The following is a 23,737-nucleotide window of genomic DNA, read 5'->3' on the forward strand; positions in this document are numbered from 1 at the left end:
TCCCTGATATCTTCTGCAGCCAGGAGTGCATCACAGACCTGGGCGTGTACATACCACTTCACATCATCTTTTTTTTATTTTCCTGATTTTTTTTTCCTTTAATAGGCTACATAGCATTAAGTATAATGCTTTTAAATTATTTCTTATCCTTAATAATGGAATGTTGTAGTTCATTTCATTGCATCTGTAAAGTTATTGAGTGTTGCCGAGCTTATATCAGATCTAAAACTTGAGAGCCCTCTTTGATAAGTACCTGTAGGTCCCATAGACTTGAAAATTACATTGCTGCAACTGATGGAATACTCAAATCTGTTTCCTTTTTTCTGAATTTGAGAGCAGGGACACTTTTAGTACTTAAATTCCCATCTTTAACATTGCACAGATGGTGAAACGTTTTTGCATTTTTTATATTATTTTGGGTTACTGAAGTTAATATTCTGCTAGCTACAAATATCCGTGTGCATACCACAGGGTTCATTCTGAGGACAGAGCTCTAAAATAAATTATAGACCTTGGTAGCACTCACAAATCAGTCATTTTTTCATTGAGAAAGTGGTGGCAGTGGAAGAAAGTTATTTAGTGATCAAAATGCATCGTTAAGCTTTTAAAAAGGGATTCGGTGCCTGTAGTGGAGCTGTAGGCGATTTATGGCTTATCTGTACTCATTGCCTCCAGCTTTTGGAAAATTTGTAAACAAAGCCAGATGCTCATTATGTTCCTGTTCAGGGTTGGTTAGATGGGCAAATGCCATCAGAAGCACTTTGGCCCTGTTGGGTTTTAGCATGTTACAGAAAATGGAACAGCTCCAAAATATTTTTTTAAAGACTTATCATCCATGAAAATATACTTCTGTTTTCTCCTTATAGAATGGACTTTTTAGAAATGGCTGTAAATGATAAGAACATGAAGGGAATATTCCAAGGACTGTGTTTTATGTTAAACTGTGGGTCCAGCTTTTTCTCTGTGACAGAATTCATGCTTATGCTGTATGATGTAGTCAATACCAATTGCCATTTTTAAGGGCTTCAGGCAATGCAGGAGGCTGTGGCAGATTCAGGCTGGGGTCTTTTTGCATTTTTACCAAATATAGGGAGCTGAGATATTAACTAAATTTGCTACTGATTTCATATATTTTACTGCTTGCTTTTGGTCTTCTGTTTCAATTACATGATGTGAAATGGGTGCTTGTAAACTACTTTTTTTTCCACTTTGTACTGCTCTTTAAGCACTTGAAAACATGTTGTTACATACAAATTGCATGGCTATGCAACAATACATTTTTCCTCATAATCATATTTCGTGGAATTTTTTTAATAATTCTTGGTTAACTTTTTGGTGTATTTTTTCTTTTTTCTTTTTTTTTTTTTTATTTCTTGGCTGCAGCTGACCAGGTAAACAGGTCATGGCACGCCTAACGAAGAGACGACAGGCAGACACAAAGGCTATCCAGCATCTTTGGGCAGCTATAGAAATAATCCGGAACCAGAAGCAAATTGCTAACATTGACCGTATCACAAAGTAAGTGACCTGCTCCAAACAAAGTCTTGGTGAGGGGGAAGGTTGATGCTATTAAAAGCCCTTGGGGACAGAGATAATAAACATAGTGAGAGACTGTGAAACAGTTACATTCAATTCTATGTGACTAATTAATTAATTATATCTAAAAAGACAGATTTACTAAACTGAGCACCCGAAGATCCAAAAGTGATGTTTAATTCATTGAATTGAGGTCTTACCATGTATTTGTTTTGCATAAGCATCTTTAGGAAATATGTAACATTTCTAGTACTTCAATTGAATTTAGCATTTTGGAGTTGATAGCTTGGTCAAAATACAAGAAATAGATATAACAGTTAAGGAGAAAAGGGCACTAAAATCTGTAAATAATCTATTTCTTTAGGCAAATGTGAGAGTTTGGTGTAGGACTTTCCCAGAAAGCAGAGAGAAATCTGAAGTGTTAGGTTGCTCAAATAAATAAGAAGCCATATTTACCAAGATGTGCATAAGATGCTATTAAAGAAGACATGAGATGATTACCACCTTTGATTAATACTGTCAAAATATTCATCAAGGTGTATTAGGTGCTGGATACACAAAAAATATATATTTTTTATTCTGTGGAGCTTGCACTGTGTAGAAAGGTCTACAGTATTACTTGTAGCAGCCACGGTAATAAAAACAGAGGGCTTTGTCTGCATTTCCAGGCTGACATGTACATCACATTTGTCAAAGCAATCAATATGAATAATTTAAAAGAACTAAAGTAACCAGTTGGCAACTCTTCAGTTGCCAGAACCAATGTGAGCTGATAATGAAGGCAGGGGCACTAATGAGGAGAGTTATAAACAGTGCAGGTGAGTAACGAAGTGAAAATCATTTTAGCATGGCCCATGACAAGAGTCCACTGACAGAGTTTGGAAGTTCTGGGGTGGAAGTGACAGGCAAAACTGTCTTCATAAGTGGAAGAAGTGTAACAGGTCAGGTTCTCCAAACATAATGAACAGTGAAGTGCAGAAAGAAGGATGATGTCCCAAGTGAATTAATGTGCACCTGGCTTCTAGAAGAAGCAAAATGGGCCATCAAACTGAAGGGCACCTTTCCAGAGATAGGGAATTCCAAGAGAGTTCGAAAGGAGTTTGTATTTTAGGGAATTTCACTTTTGACGTCATAGTGGAGTTCTAGAAGGCATTAAAGCATATATATATATATATTTTCATGATGTCTCCACGGAGACAAGTGGGCGAACTAATGCTATACACTTTCCATTTTAACATTTTGAATTACTTGCTCTAGGCTACATATTAGCTGAGTTTGTTAGCTGTTTGTGCTCTTTTTAGATGTAATAAAGGGAGACAGGCATGTCTAGCTGGAATTCATCCCACTCTTATGGGAGATCCTAGCTTCAGATAGTGGGAATAACATTTAGCTCGGTAAAGTTAGGTCAGACAAATTGCAAACAAGGTTGTGAAAACAAATAATCAGATGCTAGAAAAAGAAGTACTGCTTTTAGTAACTGATGGGTAGTTTGATTTTTTTTTAAAAAGTCTAGTTCCAGATTGTATGACTGATTTTCAATCAGAAAAAAAAAAAATAAGTGACTAAACAGAAATACAAAAAGCCTTAGTACTTTGAGAAAGATGAACAAGGTGTTAGCAGTGAAGATTAATGTAAAAAGTACTTGGGCATTGTAAATTCTCCCCATGCACGTCAGTGACAAGAGTGATGAACACTGATCTGGTTTCTATTATGTGACATTCCTAAGGAGATAACTTCTGACAAGGAAATGATAAAGACCTTTGAATTGCAGTATGGTACCAGTGGTTGATGAAGAAATACAGATGACATAGTAAATGAGTATGCATAATATATAGTATTCAAAAAAAAGCTACAAAATTACCATGTCATCAGAAAATCTCTTCTAATGAAAACTGAGCAACTAATATATTCTTCCAGGCTCCAAATCATTTGGCCAGGTCAACTGCAATTCCTTAGAAGATCAATCAGTGTCTGAGCATATAGGCAAACATACAAATACTAAGAATTTTTAAAAACAATGGTCAAATTTGAAAATTATGAGCATCTGTACATAGTTGGAGCTATAAGGAAGGTTTTAATATTTGTACTAGTAACATTTTTTAGAAGTGCTAATACCTCTTGGGATTGACAGAAAGTAATAACTACAGTGACATTATGGAAGCATGTCATATTCCTGAGTAAGAATATATAAAAACAGCAAGAGAATATTTTTTTTATAAATCCATGTTTAAGGTAAGTAACAGCCTTCCTATGTGTCATATAGCGGATGACAAATGGGTACTTTCAGATAACTTCACATATTAAAAAGATGATTCATGATTTGGTTTTTGAATGGATTTTCTTTTCTCCTGATTTAGGAATTCATTTGCTGCTAGAGACAAGTTGTCCTGTATATTTTGTGACCTGTTAGTCTAAACACTTTATAGCATATTGCTATGAAGAACTGTTGCTTTCTTCACTGGATGGTTTGTTACTTCAAACAAATTGATTTTTTGGCTTTTCTCTTAATGTGCATTCAGCATGGTTGTCTCCTTCTTCTTTATATATTCTTTTTTATTTGATTTAATTCTTACTTTTCTTGGACCTCTGGTGCTGAGTAGAAGACAATGTACATCTCAAGGAACATTTACTTTTAATGACCTGGGAGGAAATGTTCATAATATAAAAAGAGGATTCATTGTTTGTAGATTATGAACTGTTCCAACTCAATATGCAAAACAGAGAAATTTATATAATACATGCAAGTATGCAAATTGTTACCTGTACACTTTAAGTATAATTGAAAGAAGATTACTTGTGTAAAGGAAGACTTCCAGAAGGTACTGTCAATGGAGAGGAGACAAGAAAAATCTACAGAACTAGGCACACATTATCTGCAGAGAACATAAGAGTAGGAGAATAGTGTAGGAGGAGCCTAGAGCACTACAAGGTACTTCTGATATTATCAGGAAAAACCTATAAGGAAAGAGGCCCTTTAATTAAAAGTAGATGAGATCAAGTATGCTTTGCTTTTTAAATTGATGAGGGGGAAAGGCAAGAACAGAAAAATGCGTGATTAGAAGTGATTGAAAACTGTCTCACATCAAGGGAAGAGTCATTTGGAAAATTTGAATATGCAAGTTAGAGCCTTTAAGACATTAATTAGTAAGCTTTTTGAACTTCTGGCAATTTTTTTAGAAAAGTCATTCCATGCAGAGAAGTAGTAAGAAGCATAAGAAAGGTGTCTGTTTTGTAAAGAATTAAAAACGCAGTTGTGAAAATGGCAAGAATATGACAGAGTTAATTGGAGTGTTATATAAATACTTAAGGCATTGGTAGGGAAGAGACCACACTGCACAGACTCAGCGTCTCAGAAAAAAATCCTCAACAAATCATCATATGAAAGGGATTCTGCAGTTTTTCTGACTTCCTGTGAGGGTACATTATAGTTGGAAATGCACTTTCCATGGGTTGGAAAGAAGCATTCTTCAGTAACTTGCAAACTGAATGAAGGACTGAAAACCAATACTAACAAGAAGAAAGAGTGATGTGACTTTAAAAGAATTAGTACTTTGAATGCAAACTTTAAAAGAGGACTTTAAAATATGTACTTAAATTCCTACCTTTGTACATAAGCTTCAGTATATCCAGTGTATTTTTATTTAATGACAGAGCTCACTTGAAGGCAGTGATAGCATTTCTGTGAAGGTACAGAAAATAAATATTCTCACCTGGCTTATATTGTCACAAGGTATCTTAAGTCCATGAATTGCAATAGTTTACAATTTGACTGCAAGAACTATCTAATATTTCTAAATCACCACATTTATTAATAACAAAATTTCTAAGAGGTATTTATCAAGAAATATGATTTTTTCTGTCTAGACTTGATATTGGGTTAATTTGACCCTAGTGTATCAATTATTTAGGTGAGCATTATTGGTATTAGTTATGCTGTAGGCACTAGTGAAGAAATGGCTTTCCATATCCTGTGAATTCTCTGTCAGGAGTGCAGCCTGACAAATTGTTCATCCCTAAATTGTGTTAAAAATTATAACTATGATTTGACTTCCTGTTTTTTTCTCATTATCTTCCATCTGTTCTGGTTTTGGGGTAACCTCAAGAATTGATTCTATGGAATAAAATGCCTTAAAATACACTGGGAAAAAGGCATGCATATTTAGATGAGTAGGATGAATTATTGACATTCAGTTGCATAGCAGATTGGTAAGTATTTCTGTACAGACATGTTTTTAAAGTTCTCTTTTTGGCTATTCCAATCTTCCAGCTCCTTTTATAGTGTTTTCTCCATAATTCCCTTACAGGTAATTGGACTCCTAAGATTTAATTAAGTATTAATTAAATATATACCCCTTTTCTCGCAAAATATTTGGTTTCCTCAGTAGCAATATATGAACATTTCATAATCTTTATGATTAGTTCATAGTTCATTAGCTATTAAGTAATGTTATTAACATACCCAGTTGGCAAATCTGGTATTCTAGAACTATTATTGGCAGCTTTCAAGACTTTATTTTTCATTGTAAACATATAATTATTCTGGTTTCTAAACTATTCCGTGAAAACTAATATAAAGAACCAAAACATAATTCTTTTCTTCTTCACATCCTTCCTTATGATTTTTTTTTCTCTTTCCCTTTGTAGCATTTCTTGACTAATTAAGTTAATTAGCTTCTCTTTCTGTCCCTTCCATAGGCTGTGTCTATTCTATCTCCATGTACCATGACAGGGAATGCCCTGGCACTCTCTGGAGCAGTTATGCTGGGGCTGCACCTCGTTGCCTTTGTCTCACAGAGTGTTTCTTTGGCCCTGGCATATTCTTTGTTTGTTTTATATGTGTGTGTGGTTCCTCAGTTCAAAGTGCCAAAAATAACACAGCCCACAGCAATGCTGTTCTTGAAACCTGAAGACAGAGACATGATATTTCCATGTGCAGGCATCTGAGGACACACAGCGTGCTGCAGCAGGGCTGGTGCCCTTGGCAGGGGGAGCCAGTGTTGCATGGTTCACTCTTGGGCTCTCTGTCATGAGCAAACCAACCCCTGGGCCATGCTTTGCTTTTTCCTTGGGGAAGAACATGTCTTTCTCCAGAATGGAGCCTGAAAATAAGTTGGGAATGAAACCAAGAGTGGCTGTAGGACACAGGGTAGAGGTATCACAGCTTAGGGGGATTTAGAGCTGATGGATAGACCACTAACTAGAATATGCTATAACTGGACACTTTATATTATTTTCAAATAAATACTGAAACCATCAATTTCATCAATCAGAAAGCTGTTTTAACCCATTGGTGATACAAGAAAATACTGTTTTATTTACTGTTTATTAATAGATACAAACACGTTCATCTTCTTCTTTAATTGGCTTTCAGATTGGGTGGTCCAGTACTAGGTCCCAAAATTATCATAACTGTTTATCCCCATATTTGTTCTGTGGACTCAGTCTTGCTACACTGTAATTTAATATAGGTGCAGCCAAGTCAGAGCATCAAACAGGAATGAGCAGATCCCAAGCCAGTGTCAAGTAGACTCTGTTAGCTCTGAGCAGACTGACATTAATCAGCATTGATGGGATAGCATGCCAGAAAGGAGTTACTTACTGTGAAAGATTAATGTAAAATAATGAGATTTTCTGGTCCCACAGTGAGATGGAGTTGGTGACAGTTGTAGATTGACTATGTGACCCTCTCAGTTTGACATTTGGACCTAGGAGGGGGATTTCCTCTGCAAATATCAGTCTTCGGAATTTTTCTAGTCAATGTCTGAGAAGAGTTGAAGTTCATATATCTGGTTTTGTTGCCTTAGTTCTTCTGCTGTTCTTTTTCTAGGCTGCTACTTTAACATAAAACAATTTATGGAAGCAGTGATTAAAGTAAAGTTGAGAATGAGCAATTTATTCTCAGGTACAGAATAAACACAACAGTATAAATAAGAAAATGAGCAATTTGAATGGACAGGGAATAATCACACAAATATATAAATAAGAATATGTGATGAAATGGCAAGAAAAAAAATGGAAGAACAAGATTCTTACAGAATTGCTTATTTAAAGCTTAGATACTTACTAGGAAAAAATCTGTTACTATTCATAGTACTCTTGATGAAAATTTAAGTCTTCCTAGTACAAGCTTAGAAGTGGGGTTTTTTTGCTTTGTTGGTTTCTTAACCTTTGTCAAGCCATCCCCCTAAAATATCTGTCTTTGTTGTTGGAGAGCAGGCTTATCTGAAAGCAAGTGTTTGAAGTAGAACATGCTCCTGTTATGCAGAAGAACGCAGTGATCACTCCTGTTCACTTTTTACGAGTTACTGGCTCCTTTTCCACATCTGTACATCATTTTCATCTATGTTTTAAATGAGACTATTTGAAGCAAGCAGTGTTATTGAAGCCCTGGACAGTACACTGAAGATTTTTTGTTGTGTTATGCAGTGTAATATCAATTCCTAGTTATGCAAGGGGGTAAGCAGAAGTGTGCAGTCCAAGGTCCAACAATAAAAAGCATGATACTTCCTCATCAGTCCATGTAGTTGCTTCCAGAGGCTGCTTGTCTATGCAGTGTTCACCTGTGAGAAAACTGACTTCAGTTTGTATTAGACTGGCAGAATTATAGATAATATGTATTACAGAATACATCACTGGGTGGTGACAGGGTGGAAAACTCTTAGTTTTCAATATCTCTTCATGTGTTTTCTGTTACAGGTAAAGACAAGGCACTTTTTTTTCTGTCTGACTCCACTATGTCAATCTTCTTTGTAATTTCTTTTACTTTCTTTCTCTGTTTCTTATGATAAACTTCAGCTACTTCTTTAAGCTCCAAACCAGTGTGGGGTTTTTCTGTTTTCAGAAAACTATTTTTGTGTTAAATTAAGAGAATGAACTGAGTTTGGAGTTTTAAGGCTTGTAAATCCCTAGTCAGAGATCATACTGCAGAAAACAAAAGTCTTCTCTGTTTTTCAGCAATTTTTGAACTGATTTATTTAAAAAATCATTATATTAATAAAACAAAACCAGTCTAAAAATGATCATTTGATTCCCTAATAACAGAATTTTCACTACAAGTACTACTTTGGTCATATATAAAAATGGTATTATGGATGCATAACTAGGAGATACAAGTATAGCAATACATTGCAGAAAAATATGCTGGACACCAAAATGCTTGACTTGTTTGACACATTAATTTTTTATACTGATGGCTTCACAGTGAGGTTAAATGATGGATTCAGGTTAAATTTGTTTTAGATTTTCAAAATCTCAGTTATATTCTATTAAGTAACAAAAAGAACACTGAGAGATGAATATATGCAGAAGAGTACAGAGGTTCTCACCTACTATTGCATCATAACTGATACACAGTTTTGGTTGTACATTTGTACTGAGGTAATATTCACCAAGCTAATAATTATTTTTAATACCTAGGTTAAAACCAAAAAAGTTGAAGGAAAAGTGAGAAACTAAGCTAAACACTTTTTGTAAAAATATTAAGAAGAAATGAAATATTGTGATATAATTGCACAAGGGGTGTTCACAATGGCATGTGTTCATTGAATTTCACCTGTGTTCCCTGTAGATAGATGGATTCACCATTCAACTTTTACCTGTCTGTTTATAGGGTGTTTAATCTTAATTTTGTTTAAGATTCTGGAATGATTTTTTTGTGTGCATATTATTTAGTTTTAATATTGCTCAAACTAATGGTCCATTTTAAGTGCTGCCTTTAGACATAATTGACTAAAGAGAGTGGAAACAGGGATTGCAGGAAAAAATGTAAATTTTTGTTGTAAAAAGACTATCAAGATCCTATCTGCATTTGTTTTGAATTAAAATTGCTATATTAGTAGATTTGGTTGAAGTATTTCCTTAAATTTATAATGTATATTATAATTACTCTTTTTCCCATTGAGCTCCTTTACTGATAGTCTATTTCTTCAATTTGTGTAACAATTCTGTTTAATCATGTTAATTAAACTGGTTAAAGGAATACATAAAAAGAAGTCCATGTGTATTAAACAGTGTTATTTGTAACTTCTTAAGGGTGAATTTTCCTTCAGCTTGGTACTGACACATTGTCCCCTGTTGCTTCCTGAATTGCTGGGTCTGCTTTCCAGTGCTGGCTGTCAAAGACTAATTCAGTGCCTGGTGTGGAAAAGTCTTCACCAGGGACTGACAGATTGTTCCAGCCTCGCTGCCTTTTTTTCCTGCTTTATGCAGAATATAGAGGAGGGAAAGGATGCTGCAGCTGGCTGTGCAGCCATTATACCTGTAAGGGTTTAGCATAAATGGCTATTTTGTTGAGGACTAGAGCTTGAGGTGGAGTTTTTTATGTATTTGCTTTGATCAGAAATATTACTGTAGGCACATCTTTTTCCTACAGTTCATTCTGAAAAAAAAAAAAAAAAACAAACAAAAAACCAAAAAGTTGCTCAGATGTTCTGATGTATTTTGCTTGATCAATTTTCCTTATCTGGTAATTCTTCTCTTAGGAATGCTCTTACATGGTATTGCTTGAGTGGCATTTTTCTTTTCCTGTCTCAGAGGTCAATGTTCTTCATTGATTCAGTAGGTGAAGTCATCTCTGGGCTGAGCATGAGTATGGTAAATAAAGTGATTCACACAAACAGCACAAACGTGTTGTTACTAACCACAGCCATACTCCTTGTTTGATGTTTGTTAATAAGTGCATGCTCATTTAAACTGTCCTTATTGAGTGTTACTATTAAAGCTGTAATATTCAATGTTTAATATAATATATGCAAAGTATGAGCTCCAGTAGGAAGGAAAGAGATGGAATAGATTTGAAAATCACTGTCCCCATTTTTATTCACTCCATACTTCTATTAATATTCATCTTGAAATTGTATAAGTTTACACAGAAAATTAGAGAAAAGGCTAAATTTATTTTTAATTATTAAAAGTAAACCAATTTTTGTGTCACAACAATTATAGTTTTTGCTCAAATTATAGCATATTTGTAATATTTGGAAGTGGAACTTCTAGCTTATGTTTGCTTTCTTTGCTGTAAATAAATGTGACTTTCTATTAGAACTGAGAGATAAAAATGAGTGAGACATGGCTATTTAACAGCTTGTTATCTGACCTGAAGTGCTCATCAAGGCTTTCTCTGTAATCAGGGAGAGAGAATGCTCTCCAAAGCACTACTCATACCATCTATTTTAGGCTGTGGTTTCATATTCCCATTCATATAAACAATATCATCACCAAGAGCAGCAGCCCTGCCCTGATGGCTTTTCCAGCAGTTGTGCTGTTCCCTAGATGATAATAAGGTGAACATTTGTGTGACAGAGTGATGATTCTGAAACTCAGCTAGACTGAAAGTAATCTAACAAAAATAAAAAGCACACACAAAAAAACCTACCCCAAAAACAGAAAGAGAAAGGTTTTGACCCAGATAAGAATGGAAATCAAATGAGATAGAAAGCTCTAAAAAACTGAGTCATTAAAGCATTCAAATCTTCATTTTTTTAACATCTTTTGAATTGAGATGGTGGATATGAGCTGACTAAGTATTTCATTTGCAAGGTATTAGCTAGGATATTACGCTCTTGAGTCCTGTAATACTTTGTCTCTTTAGTACATCCAAAGAAAGGAGCTGGGTGGAACAGTGGCTCTGCAGCTACATGAGCATTTGTACCTGTGCATGCAGTGTCCCCAAATGATTAGGGCTTGTTTGCTCTAATCATTTTGTAGGTGTAGTCGTGCTCAGTGCACACACATGTGCATTACCAGTTGTGTCACATATGAGCTTTTAAGGAAAAATGGGAGTAGATCCCTTTTTTACTTAAGTTCCTCCATTAAAAAGTGATGGTGAGATTTTTCTGGATACAGGTTGAATGGCTTAGTACCTAAATTACTTGCTTTTTGTGGTCATGCTGGTGGCTTACACAATCTAAAGTGTATAGAGGAGTTGTATGAGTGGGAGTTTAAATTACTGAATCAGGGAATTACCTGGCTTAACGTTACTGTGCTTTTTACAGAAATGACCCAGGTGATTACCATTATAGGTGCATGCATGGTGCCTGGGATATCTAAAGCATGCACAAGCAAGATCACTCCTTAGCTTCCTTTTAGCAGCAGCAGCACAAACATCAGGCAGATCTGAATTTAGCTGAACTGTTGGATTTCACTGTTGCACTGTCAAGTTTATGCTTTCTTTTTGTGTTATAAAAACATTGCACAAAATTAGTTTCCACATTCATGCAAATTCTGACTTTCTAGACTACAGGAGAGAGGAAACAAATTTTAAAAACACTTCCTGCTTGGATAGTATATGTGTCTTGAAAATGAATGTTGCAGATACTGATGTCAGAGGGAAAATTAGATGCATGATTTCTCTGTAATTCTTGGAATTTTGGACTGTATAAAATGTAGATCATGTAACAAGTATTTTATTGCAGAGGCAGCAGTGCTGTCAGTGCCTGCGTGGTCTGTGCATGTGCTGTTGGTATGTGGAGTGCAGTGGAAATCAAATTCCGCCTGTTTGTATACCTGCATCTCATTGTGGAGTACAAATATACAGTTAGAACATTGTGCCTTGATTGTTTTTATTTTATTGAATATAATCTGTAATTGAAACTTCAGAAAGATAAACAGATCAGAAAGGATCCTAGACAACAAAAGCAAGCTGCTGTGTCTCCACTGTAGCCAGTTCCACTTCCTCTGTGTGTCTGTGCTGCCTTCAGCTCTGAGTTTCTGGCAAGCAGGGAATATCTGTGTCAAATACCCAGAATGTTTAGCCTCTGTTTTATGGGAGTTGATTGGTACCAGGGTGCTACATGGTGGAAACAGGCAACCTGAGCTTCAGAGCTGAGACCTTGAGATACAGCTGTGAGCACAGATCTTCACCTGGCTTTCCACAAAGAGAGCTGATGGATTCCTGAGATTTGAGCATGTGTATTTCAAGTTCTTAGGTGATGGAGCTTTATTTCTTTAAAAAAATTAATGACAGCCATCTTTTCAACTTCTTTCAGTATGACCAACTGGCCTATTCCTTGCAAATTCTTTTTAAAAAACTCTCAAAAGAAATGTGTGGGCCTTCTATAAAATAGCTATCATGCCCTGAAACTGAAGCAAAAGGCATCATTTCTCACTAGAGGTAGGAAGACAATATAAAACTCAGAACAGATTTTTGGCTGCTTTCCTTCTATTTTATGTATTATTCCTTAAGGTCTGTCCCTGAATCTAGGACATTTTTATGTACCTGTAGGTAACATTTAAAATTAATGGCAGACTTTCAGTTGAGTTTAATGGGATCTGCTGTATTTTCTCAGATGTCAATTTTATCAGATCTCAGTTTATCAGACCTCAAATTTATCAGTTCTTAACTCATCCCTGGATGAGTTGCTCAGCAGACACTCTGCTGGCAGCAGCAGGCTGCTACTTCCCTTTGCACTGGGGAGGGTGGAGGCATCCAGCATTGAGAGAGATAATTGATCAGACCAAGACTACAGAGTTTGCCATGAAAATTAACATCTACCTACACTTTCAACACTGTTGTATTTTTGCAGCTATTTGAGATACGTATTTTATTTCAGTCTTGTATAGATATCCTTGCTTTAACAGTTTTTTCAGTTATTTTCTTTTGATTGAGTTCAGGTGGCTGAAAATGCAATTCCTTATGAGTTCAGAAAAACTGAGATTTTTTAAAAAATACCTATGTCAGCTTCCTACCTTAAATTTCCTTCCTTCCTTCCTTCCTTCCTTCCTTCCTTCCTTCCTTCCTTCCTTCCTTCCTTCCTTCCTTCCTTCCTTCCTTCCTTCCTTCCTTCCTTCCTTCCTTCCTTCCTTCCTTCCTTCCTTCCTTCCTTCCTTCCTTCCTTCCTTCCTTCCTTCCTTCCTTCCTTCCTTCCTTCCCTCCTTCCCTCCTTCCCTCCCTCCCTCCTTCCCTCCCTCCCTCATCAGTTTTTATTTGGTCCACAGTACAGCTGTGCCCATGTAAAACATTTTCTGCCTCTCAGTAGACCACAGATGCCTTCAAGAGGACACTTTGGGAGCAAAGATAGATATTTTTCCATGCTCTGTTTTGAAGCTGTATAGATTTGACTCTTTGAGACAGGGTTTACCTTTGTGTGAGTCTTGCAGAGCACCAGGCAGGAGTTGTGAGCTGTGTGACAGCTGTAGGTGAAAAGTTCACCATCTGATCCCCTGCAAGTGCTGGCTGCTTCTGTGTCTATTTTGCTCCCATGGTGATCACAGCTTTGGAGTCTGCTTCCTCCTTGCCCCTAGGATCAAACCAGAGTCCCTTCTTTAGTTTTTAGGTGTGTTAAGAAGCACTGATTTTGGTTTTTCTAGAAAGATATTATGAACACTGGCTAATTTGAGAAAAGTATTTTTAAGTTTTAGGAGTGAATTGGTGATATGCTGACAGACTTTGGTCCTTCTGGAATGTCCTGTATATTGGGCAGGCAGGTGATTTAGAGGTGGATCAGGTACTCCTGTAGTCCAGTTTGTGTAGCAAAGGGGCAAGATCCAGTTGTCAATTGGTAGGGCAAGAGATAGAGGAGATTTTGTTGCTGTGAAGAGAAGGGTCTGTACCAGGTTTCCCTGCATATCTCTCCTCCCCAGCTTTCAGTGTGCCTCAGGTGGGGCGTGCAGCAGGTGCCTGTGTGGCCCCTCTGAGAACTGCTGGAGGCCCCCCTCCACATGTGCTGACCCCTTGGGCTCTCCCTGTAGTGTCTGAGAGGTGGTCAAGACTTTAGGAGGGATAACACTAATAATATAATAATATAAACTGAAGAATATGATGATATTTTATTGTTATTTACACCTGACTACTGTTCACCTGCAGTCCTGAAGAGGTTTGAACTTGCTGTTTCACGTTTCTCTGACTGGTATTTTGTAACCTCCTCTAAAGGTTTTCTTTTGCCATCAGACAGATGCACACATCTATGAGGTATATGCACACATGCATCTACCTGATTCTGTTGTAGTATTTTGTTTCTGAAGGTCACCACATTTAAATATACATTTGGTGCTATGGCTGTGAGGTTTGCTTAAGAGTGCTAAAGAACAAAATCCATGCTAAAGATCCTTATCCTTTGCTTTCCAGGTGGTGTTGCAATAATTGAAAAAATGCATTATTAGGCCCTTAGAAGATGATTACAAAAACTGTAATTTTGCTAGATTTGCTAGATTCTTTTGTGCTAAAGTCAAGGAGATCTGCACTGCCAGTTCATAAATGGAGAAAATACTGACCTATAAACACTCTAATTTTCAGCAGCAGTTCAGTTGCTTCTGTATTCTGCAGACAAGCGGCCTCATTTGGTGAGATTTTGAATTTAGCATGCAGATTATCAGGCCTAACCGCCACTTTTCATCAGAAAGACCCTCATTTTATTTAGTAGGGATTAGCACAGTTAAATTGTATTTTGAAATTGTTTCTTCAACCCCCCTATGTGATTTGAGCTGGTTTTCTGATTTAAAGGATTTTACTTTGTCTCTGTGCCTTATTCTCACTCCTCTGAGTGAATTTGCTTTACTTCTTGTGGCTGGGTTGTCTTGCACTCCCAAATCTGTTGATATGGAGGACTGGGCAAGAGCATAACAAACAGTATTCCTTCAACTCCCTGTTTCCAAGGTAAGGCTAATCAGCTTTTGTTGAAAACAGCAGTCAGGGATTGCTTTATCTCCCATACTTGTTTTTTAACTTGTTGGTGCCAGATGCTTCAGTGCATGCAGAGCCAGGAAAAGACTTGCACTCCATGGATTAGTGGTGTCACTTCCACACAAAGGCAAAATTTCAAGATTCTTTTTCCCTGATCTAGTAATGAGGCTCATGTAGTAGTTGGAACTCCAAACATCATGCTTTCTGTCTCTGAGATTGATTTTAACTCATTCTGTGTTTCCAGCATTTTTCATGATGTGACAGTTTTTCACATTTCATTATTAAAGAACTTTAAATATCCTTTCTGATTTGAGTCCTGTGCCTTAGTCATGTCTTTGCATACCTGCTGTCCTTCTGGCTGAAAAGAAACAAGATAAATTTTCATCCAAACCCTACAGTGTTGTTTTCTACTCTTTGTGAATATATAGTCATGTAGATTTCATGGGTTTTAATAAAGTAAAAATCTGGGGGAGGGGGCATTTTTCTAACAGCAGTTCTACTCTTTGAAGTAAAACCATTCTCTTTACATGTGTGTCCTTTTCTATGAAAGCTGATAGCATTTTATTTTAAAAATAGAAAACATGGCCCTTGTGACTCCCCAGTGGCACAGTCTGAACATTGACTAAAGTACTCTTCAAAAAGCCACTGGGAATTTACTACTCCTGATTTACAGCTGGAGAAAATGGGGAGATCGTTTAGATGGCAGCAATACTTTCACTCTGGTTGAAAACACAGATTGGATTTGAGAAATTGGAAATTCTGAGCCTTGTGCCTCTTTTCACTGGTGCACAACCTGCTACAGTGGAAATAGGCAGATTAAACCTCTCAGCTGATTTAAGGTTTTTTGGTTTGCATTATATATCTCTTCTGTTCAGAGATATAAGTGAGAAATCATGAAACCTGTAGCTTACATTTAAGAATCTGGTAGGGCTGTGTTTCTCCAGCCAGGGATGATGCAGTGCAAACACATGGATTCTTCAGCAGGATACCCTGAGGGTTATGGCTCTGGGTTAATACCTGATTTCTGTTCTCAGACCTGTAGCAGCCCACCATATAAGTGTCGGGAAATCACTTCTGTGCTCAGAGTCTGATTTGTTCTGTCAGTAAAACAGGAAGAACAATAGCCTATTCTTCATGTTTTGAGACCTATTAAGGAGTTGAATTAATTACTGACACGTGAATGCTATGGCTCTGTTGGGGACGTTAGCATTGAGTTAAAAATGGAGATTTGGTGAAAAAAGAGTAACATTAGAAAATGTTGAGAAAGATAATTTGCACTTCAAAAGGCTAGTTGTGTTTGCATAAATGTGTCCATATGTGCACACACACATGAAATACATATAACATGATTATATAAGCAAATGAGCTGTTTTCATGTGGCTTTAAAGCTTCAACATTTCATGCTTCTATAGACCAGTGGTGTTCACTTGCACTCTGTTTGAAAATGAAGTAAATAAACTTGAGTCTCTGCCTGGTTCAGACCTTGGAATTTGGATAACTTTGAAAACTTATTTGTGGTGTTTAATCTCAATTGAACAGGTACTCATGCTGAGTTTTGTTTTCTGTAGAAGTAGAGAGGGATTGAGTTGGGCAGATCAGCATCCAGCCAAGGTGATACAGACCTGAAGACCTGCCTTATCTTCTGATTTTGGCCCTTTGTCCCTATGTGCAAACCACCAGAAGATTCATATATATTAGCTTGGAAGACAGACTTGCATAGAGTATTGTTATTTCTGTATCAATTGCTTACCTTTTATACAGTGCTTACATTCACACACCAATTAAACTTGGACCATGTCATGGTAGACACTGTCAAATATGGTAAAAGGCATCATCTGCCTCTAAGAGTTTTTATCCTAAAAGAAATAAACCCCAATACCCTGCAAACACGCTGCATTTATGTAAATGCCTCTGATATCACACAGAAATTCATAAATGTCCTGTGTTGCTCTGATTATTGTATAATTTACTATACAAATGTATACTTCCACTCAGAAAGCTACTATCCTATTTTATATGCAGTTTAGAGCAAAACAAAAATATCAGATTAACACAAACCAGTTCTACCAAAAGCTTAAGAGAGAAAGCAGGAAAGGAAAAGACCTTTATTCATACAAAACAGTAAGTAGTTGGAAAGGCAAATGTCTTCAAAGGGAGAGATCGATCGAAGACTTGATCATGAGATGGTCTTCACTCCTTATTGCAAATTTGTAACCTCTAAGGCATTAAAAATTCCTGTCAGCCATGTTATTAAAAAAGTCTGAATGGATTTAACTCATCTTTATTTGAGAAAAAAATAATGTTATGTTGTTTACTCCAAGTTAATATTTGGTGCTTGCCTAGAAGCAAATTGTACTGGATAAAGGTCAGCATACACAGCTGAATCTCATGTATATACAGTTAAAGCTACATGTGTTTTTTTTCTCACCAGGGCAGTTTGTCACAGTGTGATCATTGTGATTGATTCAAGAAAAGGAGAAAAACCACTTAGCACAGTAACTTGAGCTGTTGTGTTTTCATATGTGATATATAAATTTCAAATTTTTCATAAATGTGTTGTACACACAAGCATCACAAAGATTCATTATTTATTATTATTCTGTAGTATGTATGCTATAGGAAATGTTAGAGAAATGAAAGTTTAAAGTAATTTAAAGGGCACAAATGGAGGTGGCAGAGACAAGCCCAAGCACCATATGTGTTAATTTTGGGATTTTTTTGGTAGAAGTTTACTGTGCTACTACTTGTCTAAATGTGTACATGAAAGCTGCAAGAGGAAAAAAGCTGATTTGAAGTAACAGGGGAAGTTACATAAATGTTGACTGTTTGAAAACAATCTAAAACTTAGAATGTGTATTATTTTAACTCATTTGCAAATGTGTGTATTTTGCTGACACATTTCATAATTTAAAACTTACACTAAAAGACTTTCATGCTTTGTGTGCAGGTATATGTCTCGAGTCCATGGTATGCATCCAAAAGAAACCACACGTCAGCTGAGTTTAGCAGTCAAGGATGGTCTCATTGTGGAAACCCTGACCGTGGGGTGTAAAGGGTCAAAAGCTGGTATTGAGCAAGAAGGATATTGGTTGCCAGGAGATGAGATTGTGAGTATAAAGTCTTTGAGAAAATAAATCACAATTTCTGATATCTTAGCATGAAACTTGTTTATATTTCAAACTATTTACAGATTCTGTGTTGGTGCTTGTGAACAGGGAAGTAATGCACTCTTAAATATTTTTTAACCTTTTCTATTCCATAGAAGCTCTTTCCTCTTGAACTCTGAGTTTTCTGCTATGAAAAACTGGCAAAGTCCTTTGCTGGGTTATGCCTCACTTTTATGTTGTATTCTCTTCTACAGTTGTACAGGAAGACAATAAATATTATTGGTATTACTTGAAATCCTCAGATATTCTCAAATCCCAATGGTGTATTAAAAAAAAAAAAGAAAAGAAGTCACAAACTTTTAAATCTTGCTTTAATCTGAATCTGAAGAACAAAGAACTCCCTTTCAGAAGTGCAACATGAAATTATAAAATTATGTGCAAACACACATGAAAAGATGTGTTTTACTGATATTCATGAACACCAGGGCATTCAATTAGAAAGGATTTTCTTAGAAAATCAGCTACAGGCATCCAAATACTGTTCCATTGGATCTAACATAAATATTAAAATCCATTTAAATAGGTTGAAAGTTACATGAAGAGAAAAAAAACATGTTTTTGAAATCCTTCCATATCTGAGGTGGAGCACACTCACAAAGTGAGGGTAGTCACATAGACCAGGAGAAAGCTTGAACAATTGTTTTGCCTTGTTCAGAAGCCCCATCTCTTCATTTACAAGACAATATTTTCCTAACTAAAAAGAGTTTTGCAAAGCTTTAAAATACCTGAACTAGGAACTATTGCTTTGAAATATAAATTGCATTAAATACTGATAAAAGGGTCAGCATTGTCTCAATACATTAAATTTTGAGGAAACCCAGAAAAACTCTAAAAACCATCAAAATGCTCCTTGCAATATGTGAGTTATCAGTAAGATTCTGAAAGTGAAACAATGTGTTGTTTTTGGATTTGTGGAAACAAGCAATATCCATAACAGAAAACATTACCATCAAAATTATCTCACTTACACGAATTTAAATTATTGAAATACCTCCATTAGAATGCATTGTATTTAATGTCCATTATGTGACTGTTAAGATTTTCATTCTAATTTCATTAGAAACCCTCAAGGGAAACTTTAAAGGGTATGTTACTGTTCTCCCTGGGAGGAAACATTTCAAAACTCCAGCTTAGCTCTTTTAGGTATTTCTTACATGAGTTTTATCTGTTTAAAAGTGATATTAACTGTGTAGGTCCAACAAGACATAAAGCCTGAGAGCTGTGATTATCTCAAGTATTCTGTATGTTTGTTTGCTCTATTGCTAAGAGAAAGGAAAAAAAAGAGAAAATTATCAAAATGCCTCACAATAGCCATTTCTTATATAATCATTCAAATAATGTTCCTGCTGCTTATTAGCAACATTTGTTTAACAAAACTTGAAAGAATTTACATCCTGTAAATTGCCAGTGAGTCATTAGAATTGCACAATTATTTTATGTCTGAGCAAAAACCGTTTTCTTTGACTGAAGATGCTGTTCAAGTCACATTATGAATAACCCTTTAGTTAAAAGCAGGCTGCATTTTCAGTATTACTGCTAAGCATTCATACTTTGGGCTATGACCATATGTGTGGTGGCTGTCTCAGTAGTTCAGAACAGCACACTTGACTTAACAGTTTTATGCAAAAATAAAAATCAGCTTCTGATCCAGGCTACATTTCAAAAGTACCCAAACCCCAACTTTTGGTTCCTAATACTGAATCAAAATGCTGCGGACAGATGAAGCAAAACACATTGACTTGGTATAAAGCCATTCTCTTTGTTCTTTTATTCAGAAAGTTTTAATGAGTAACAAAGTGTCGTAGTCATCACTCAACATCAGATCAAGTATTTTCCATTCTCCGACAATTGGTGCAAACCCATCAAGTTTGGTATGTTCTCTGCTTTGGACACACGGGGTAGTTTTACAGATGCTTTGTCTGCACTTGATCAAGAGACAGTTTGTAGTTCTTTGTAATTCAGCACTCCTCAAATCTGGTACTAATGACTGTTGAACCATGAACTCAAGTTACATTTCAGTGAGGACAAATACACAGAATTCTTTTTGGAGGTGCACTGGAGCTCTTCGAAGCAGGGTTGTTAATGTTAAAATAGGGATTTCAGGCTCAAACTTTGGCACTTACAGACCCTTGACCTAATTGTCAGATTTGATTTGACTGGTACTACTGGAATTTGGAAAGCTAAAAGCAGGAAAGAGATGTCTTAAGAACCAATCCACCACCCACTGACACCAGTGCAGGAATGCTTTTGGATTTTAGCTTTTTTCCTGGCACCACAGTGGAAGTCAGCAAACACAGACTGCTCCAAGGAGATAGCAAAGGGACACATTCTTATCATCCCTCCCCCCACTTTTTATTTGAGTATTTGCATGATGAGTTTTTACTCTTGGATCTGAAGTTTTGGATCTGAATTTTAGCAGATAAAAAGATTACTGCCTTGGCCACAAAACTGCTGAGCACCTTTGTCTGTTACTGTAAGAGGTGCCTGACCAGAGGATGCCACATGACCTGAAAGTACTGGTTGTGATGGTGACCACAGACTGATGGCTAAATAGTGACAATAATTGAAAGTATAGAGATTATGAAAACACAGCTCTACTTGGAAAAAATTCATTTATATTCTGTGGTGCTTGCTTAGGGGTTTCCAAACATCTGCCTTATCCAATAGGTTGACATAATGATACATCTATGCAGTAAGGACATGATCTCTGATAGGGTTACTCTTAGCCTTCAGAAAAATTATATTACTTTGCTCTCATTGTTCTAGCAGTATGCTGAAGCTACAGTAAAAAAATTTAGCAAAACCTCACTTATATAGTAATAAACAAAAGACAAGCTGAGGTTCAAAGAAAAAACATTTTGAAGACATCAGGAGGTTCTTCCAAAAGGAACAGCTCATGAAAACTAATGTTCAGAAAAACTGGAAAAAAAAAAAAAAGTTCGGATTTAAGATTGTAAAATTATTCTGTCAGATACATGTGGGAGAAATATTTTTATGTAAGTTGCTAAATTTAAAATGTGGAGTCGGTAACAAAATGTACTGTATTCCAACTGACGTTTAAGGATTGGTACCTAAACAAGAACTTCGCTGCAAATATTATACCTCCAGGGCCTGTGCAGGTATTCATTTTGTTCGCTCATTTGCCATGTCTCCAGATGTTTTGCACATTTTCAAAATGTGTTCTCATCTTACAGGCCTTCTTATCTTGCAGATGATTAATGCATTAGCACAAAATAAATGAGAGAAGAATTTATTTTCCATTTTTGTTCAGGATTGTAGTTAGGAATTTTGCATTTTTCTATTTGTTGATGCTATACTATACATGCTATAATATATGCTATTACTATACAATTGAACAAAATCTCTTCAGCTTCTTGCCTTGCAAGGGAAATGTCTGTCCTGAAGGCTAGTAATGGAAGTTTACTTTTTTCTTTTTTTCTAAATGCTTTATTTCTATTTCTCACAGAACTTCTGGAATTTGAGCATGCTACTTATTATCAGCATAAAAATATATCTTCTTGCTCTTTGGGTTTAGAAAAAAGTTTGTAAATCAGTGTTATTAACTATGTTTTAAATACAGTTGATAAAATAGAAAGGAAATGTAGTTCTTCAAGAAAATAAGAATGAATCTTCTTACCTATTCATTACTATTTTCTGTTCTGCCGTGATTTTATCTGTGTAATGTAGTACTGTATCTAATCCCAAGAAAAGAAATTGAATTTAAGTACCAATGTCCTATGGCTTAATGGAGGGGGGGGTTAGATGCAGTTTTTAGAGTTTGTCTTCCTCATTTACATTTTTCTACAGTGTGCACTGAGCTATTTTGAGCATTTAATGTGCTACTTCTTCTCCTCATGATTAAAGTCATAAAGCTGCTCTGACCCAGAGAGAGGCTTTGTGAATGTATAATTTCAATTTTCCTGTGTTCATGAAGCCAAAAAATATTCTGCTCTTCTAAAATGGAAATATGTTCATAACACGGGTTCATTGTTTGCATCTGATTGCAACATACCCCACAACACTGCTGTGGTTTAAAAATGGTTCACAGTGGCCAAAGACTCTAATGAGATGTGAAGAGTGAGGCTTCACACTTACTTAAGGCACTGTGAGCTATTACTTCACTGAAGAATGCATAAAAGATTATTATATTGTCAAGAGATTATTCTTTCATAGAGTTCTGTTTTCTGATAATTTAATTGATTGCCTATAGAAAGAGGCAGCAATTCTTCTGGCCAGTTAACTCTGACTGTGGGGTTCAGTTACAGTCATTCTCCTGTGTATTTGGTCCTCTCTGTATCTAAATTATTGCCTTGCCAATTCTTTCCTCTAAAGAGGTTTTAGTTTAGTGGAGAACATACTCTTTGGAGGGGAAGTTTCCTGGCTCTTTCCTGCTTTCAGAAAACATTAGAGATACAACTTGCTTTTCCCCAACACACACAGGTATTCTCAGTGTGCTAATTCATTACTGGGGATTTTTCTCATATTTTAAATTGAGGAAGTACTGATGCTTGCTCAAAGCAACTCCAGATACTTCCAAGTCACAAAACTACCTAAATAATCCATCTCTCCACTCTGTCTGTATTCCCATCATTGTAACATTTGTTGTAACCCACTGTCAGCACTGTGAGTCTTGAAGGTGATTTCGTTAACCCAAGTGACCTTAGGCACACACCCAGTTATTTTTGTGATTTGATGTGTTGCAGGTTTGATTTTGCTAGGATCAGTCTATGAGCAAGGAATATTTTTGGCTGTTATGTTTGTGTTAATCTAAATTACTTTAGATTGAGCAAAGGCTTGCTTCCTTCTTTGCCATGCTTAATTGCTTTTGTAATTATATTGATTTTTCCATGCTAGGTCAGTATTGGTAGCTAGAAGCTGTTTTTTGAACTGACTATGTCATCTTGAGTCTCCATAAATGTGAAGATAATTGTAAAAAGCTTAAGAACTGTCACTGTGAGAGTCTGAATCTTTTCTGTACATAAAATATATTTTAAATAATAAAAAAACCCCCCAAACAACAGCAGACAAAACCAAACCTCAATCCAAAACCAGCCTGAATAGCTACCAGTTCCTGCTAGCAAGCTAGGGGCTTCTAAATAACTAGGCAGAGGAATGGTTTTAATGTGCATCCCATTCTTTTCAGTTAGGGGCAGAAGGATAATATGAAACAGCAATAGTGACAGCCAGTGCCTTCATCATGAAAGCTTTTACAACTGAAGCACAAAGAGGAAGAACATGTCACACCAAATGAAGAAAAATCTCCTTCAGTATTTAAAAAAAGTCTCTGTTTGCCTTATCCATCCGTATTGCCTTTAATGTAAAGTCCTGTGTGAATTCACTGATCCAAAGCCAAACATAGCCCAAGCCACATTAGTTAATATTTTTTACAAATTGAACAAATTGTGAATTTTCCAGG

General features: G+C 36.2%; 1 protein-coding gene across 5 annotated transcripts in view; it reads left to right on the plus strand.

The window, feature by feature from the left end:
- The window catches only part of ZMYND11 (zinc finger MYND-type containing 11), a 104,266-nt gene that overhangs the window by 42,342 nt on the left and 38,187 nt on the right, over positions 1 to 23,737 (plus strand). For all 5 annotated transcript variants that reach the window (XM_032746610.3, XM_032746609.3, XM_032746612.3 and 2 more), the window contains exons 2-3: positions 1,384 to 1,518; positions 18,102 to 18,261. In XM_032746610.3, coding sequence (XP_032602501.1) covers positions 1,403 to 1,518; positions 18,102 to 18,261 — 276 coding nt within the window. In that variant the 5' untranslated portion in view covers positions 1,384 to 1,402. The remainder of the gene's footprint in view (positions 1 to 1,383; positions 1,519 to 18,101; positions 18,262 to 23,737) is intronic.

Source organism: Taeniopygia guttata, chromosome 2 (assembly GCF_048771995.1).
Source record: "Taeniopygia guttata chromosome 2, bTaeGut7.mat, whole genome shotgun sequence".
In the NCBI taxonomy this organism is placed as follows: domain Eukaryota; kingdom Metazoa; phylum Chordata; class Aves; order Passeriformes; family Estrildidae; genus Taeniopygia; species Taeniopygia guttata.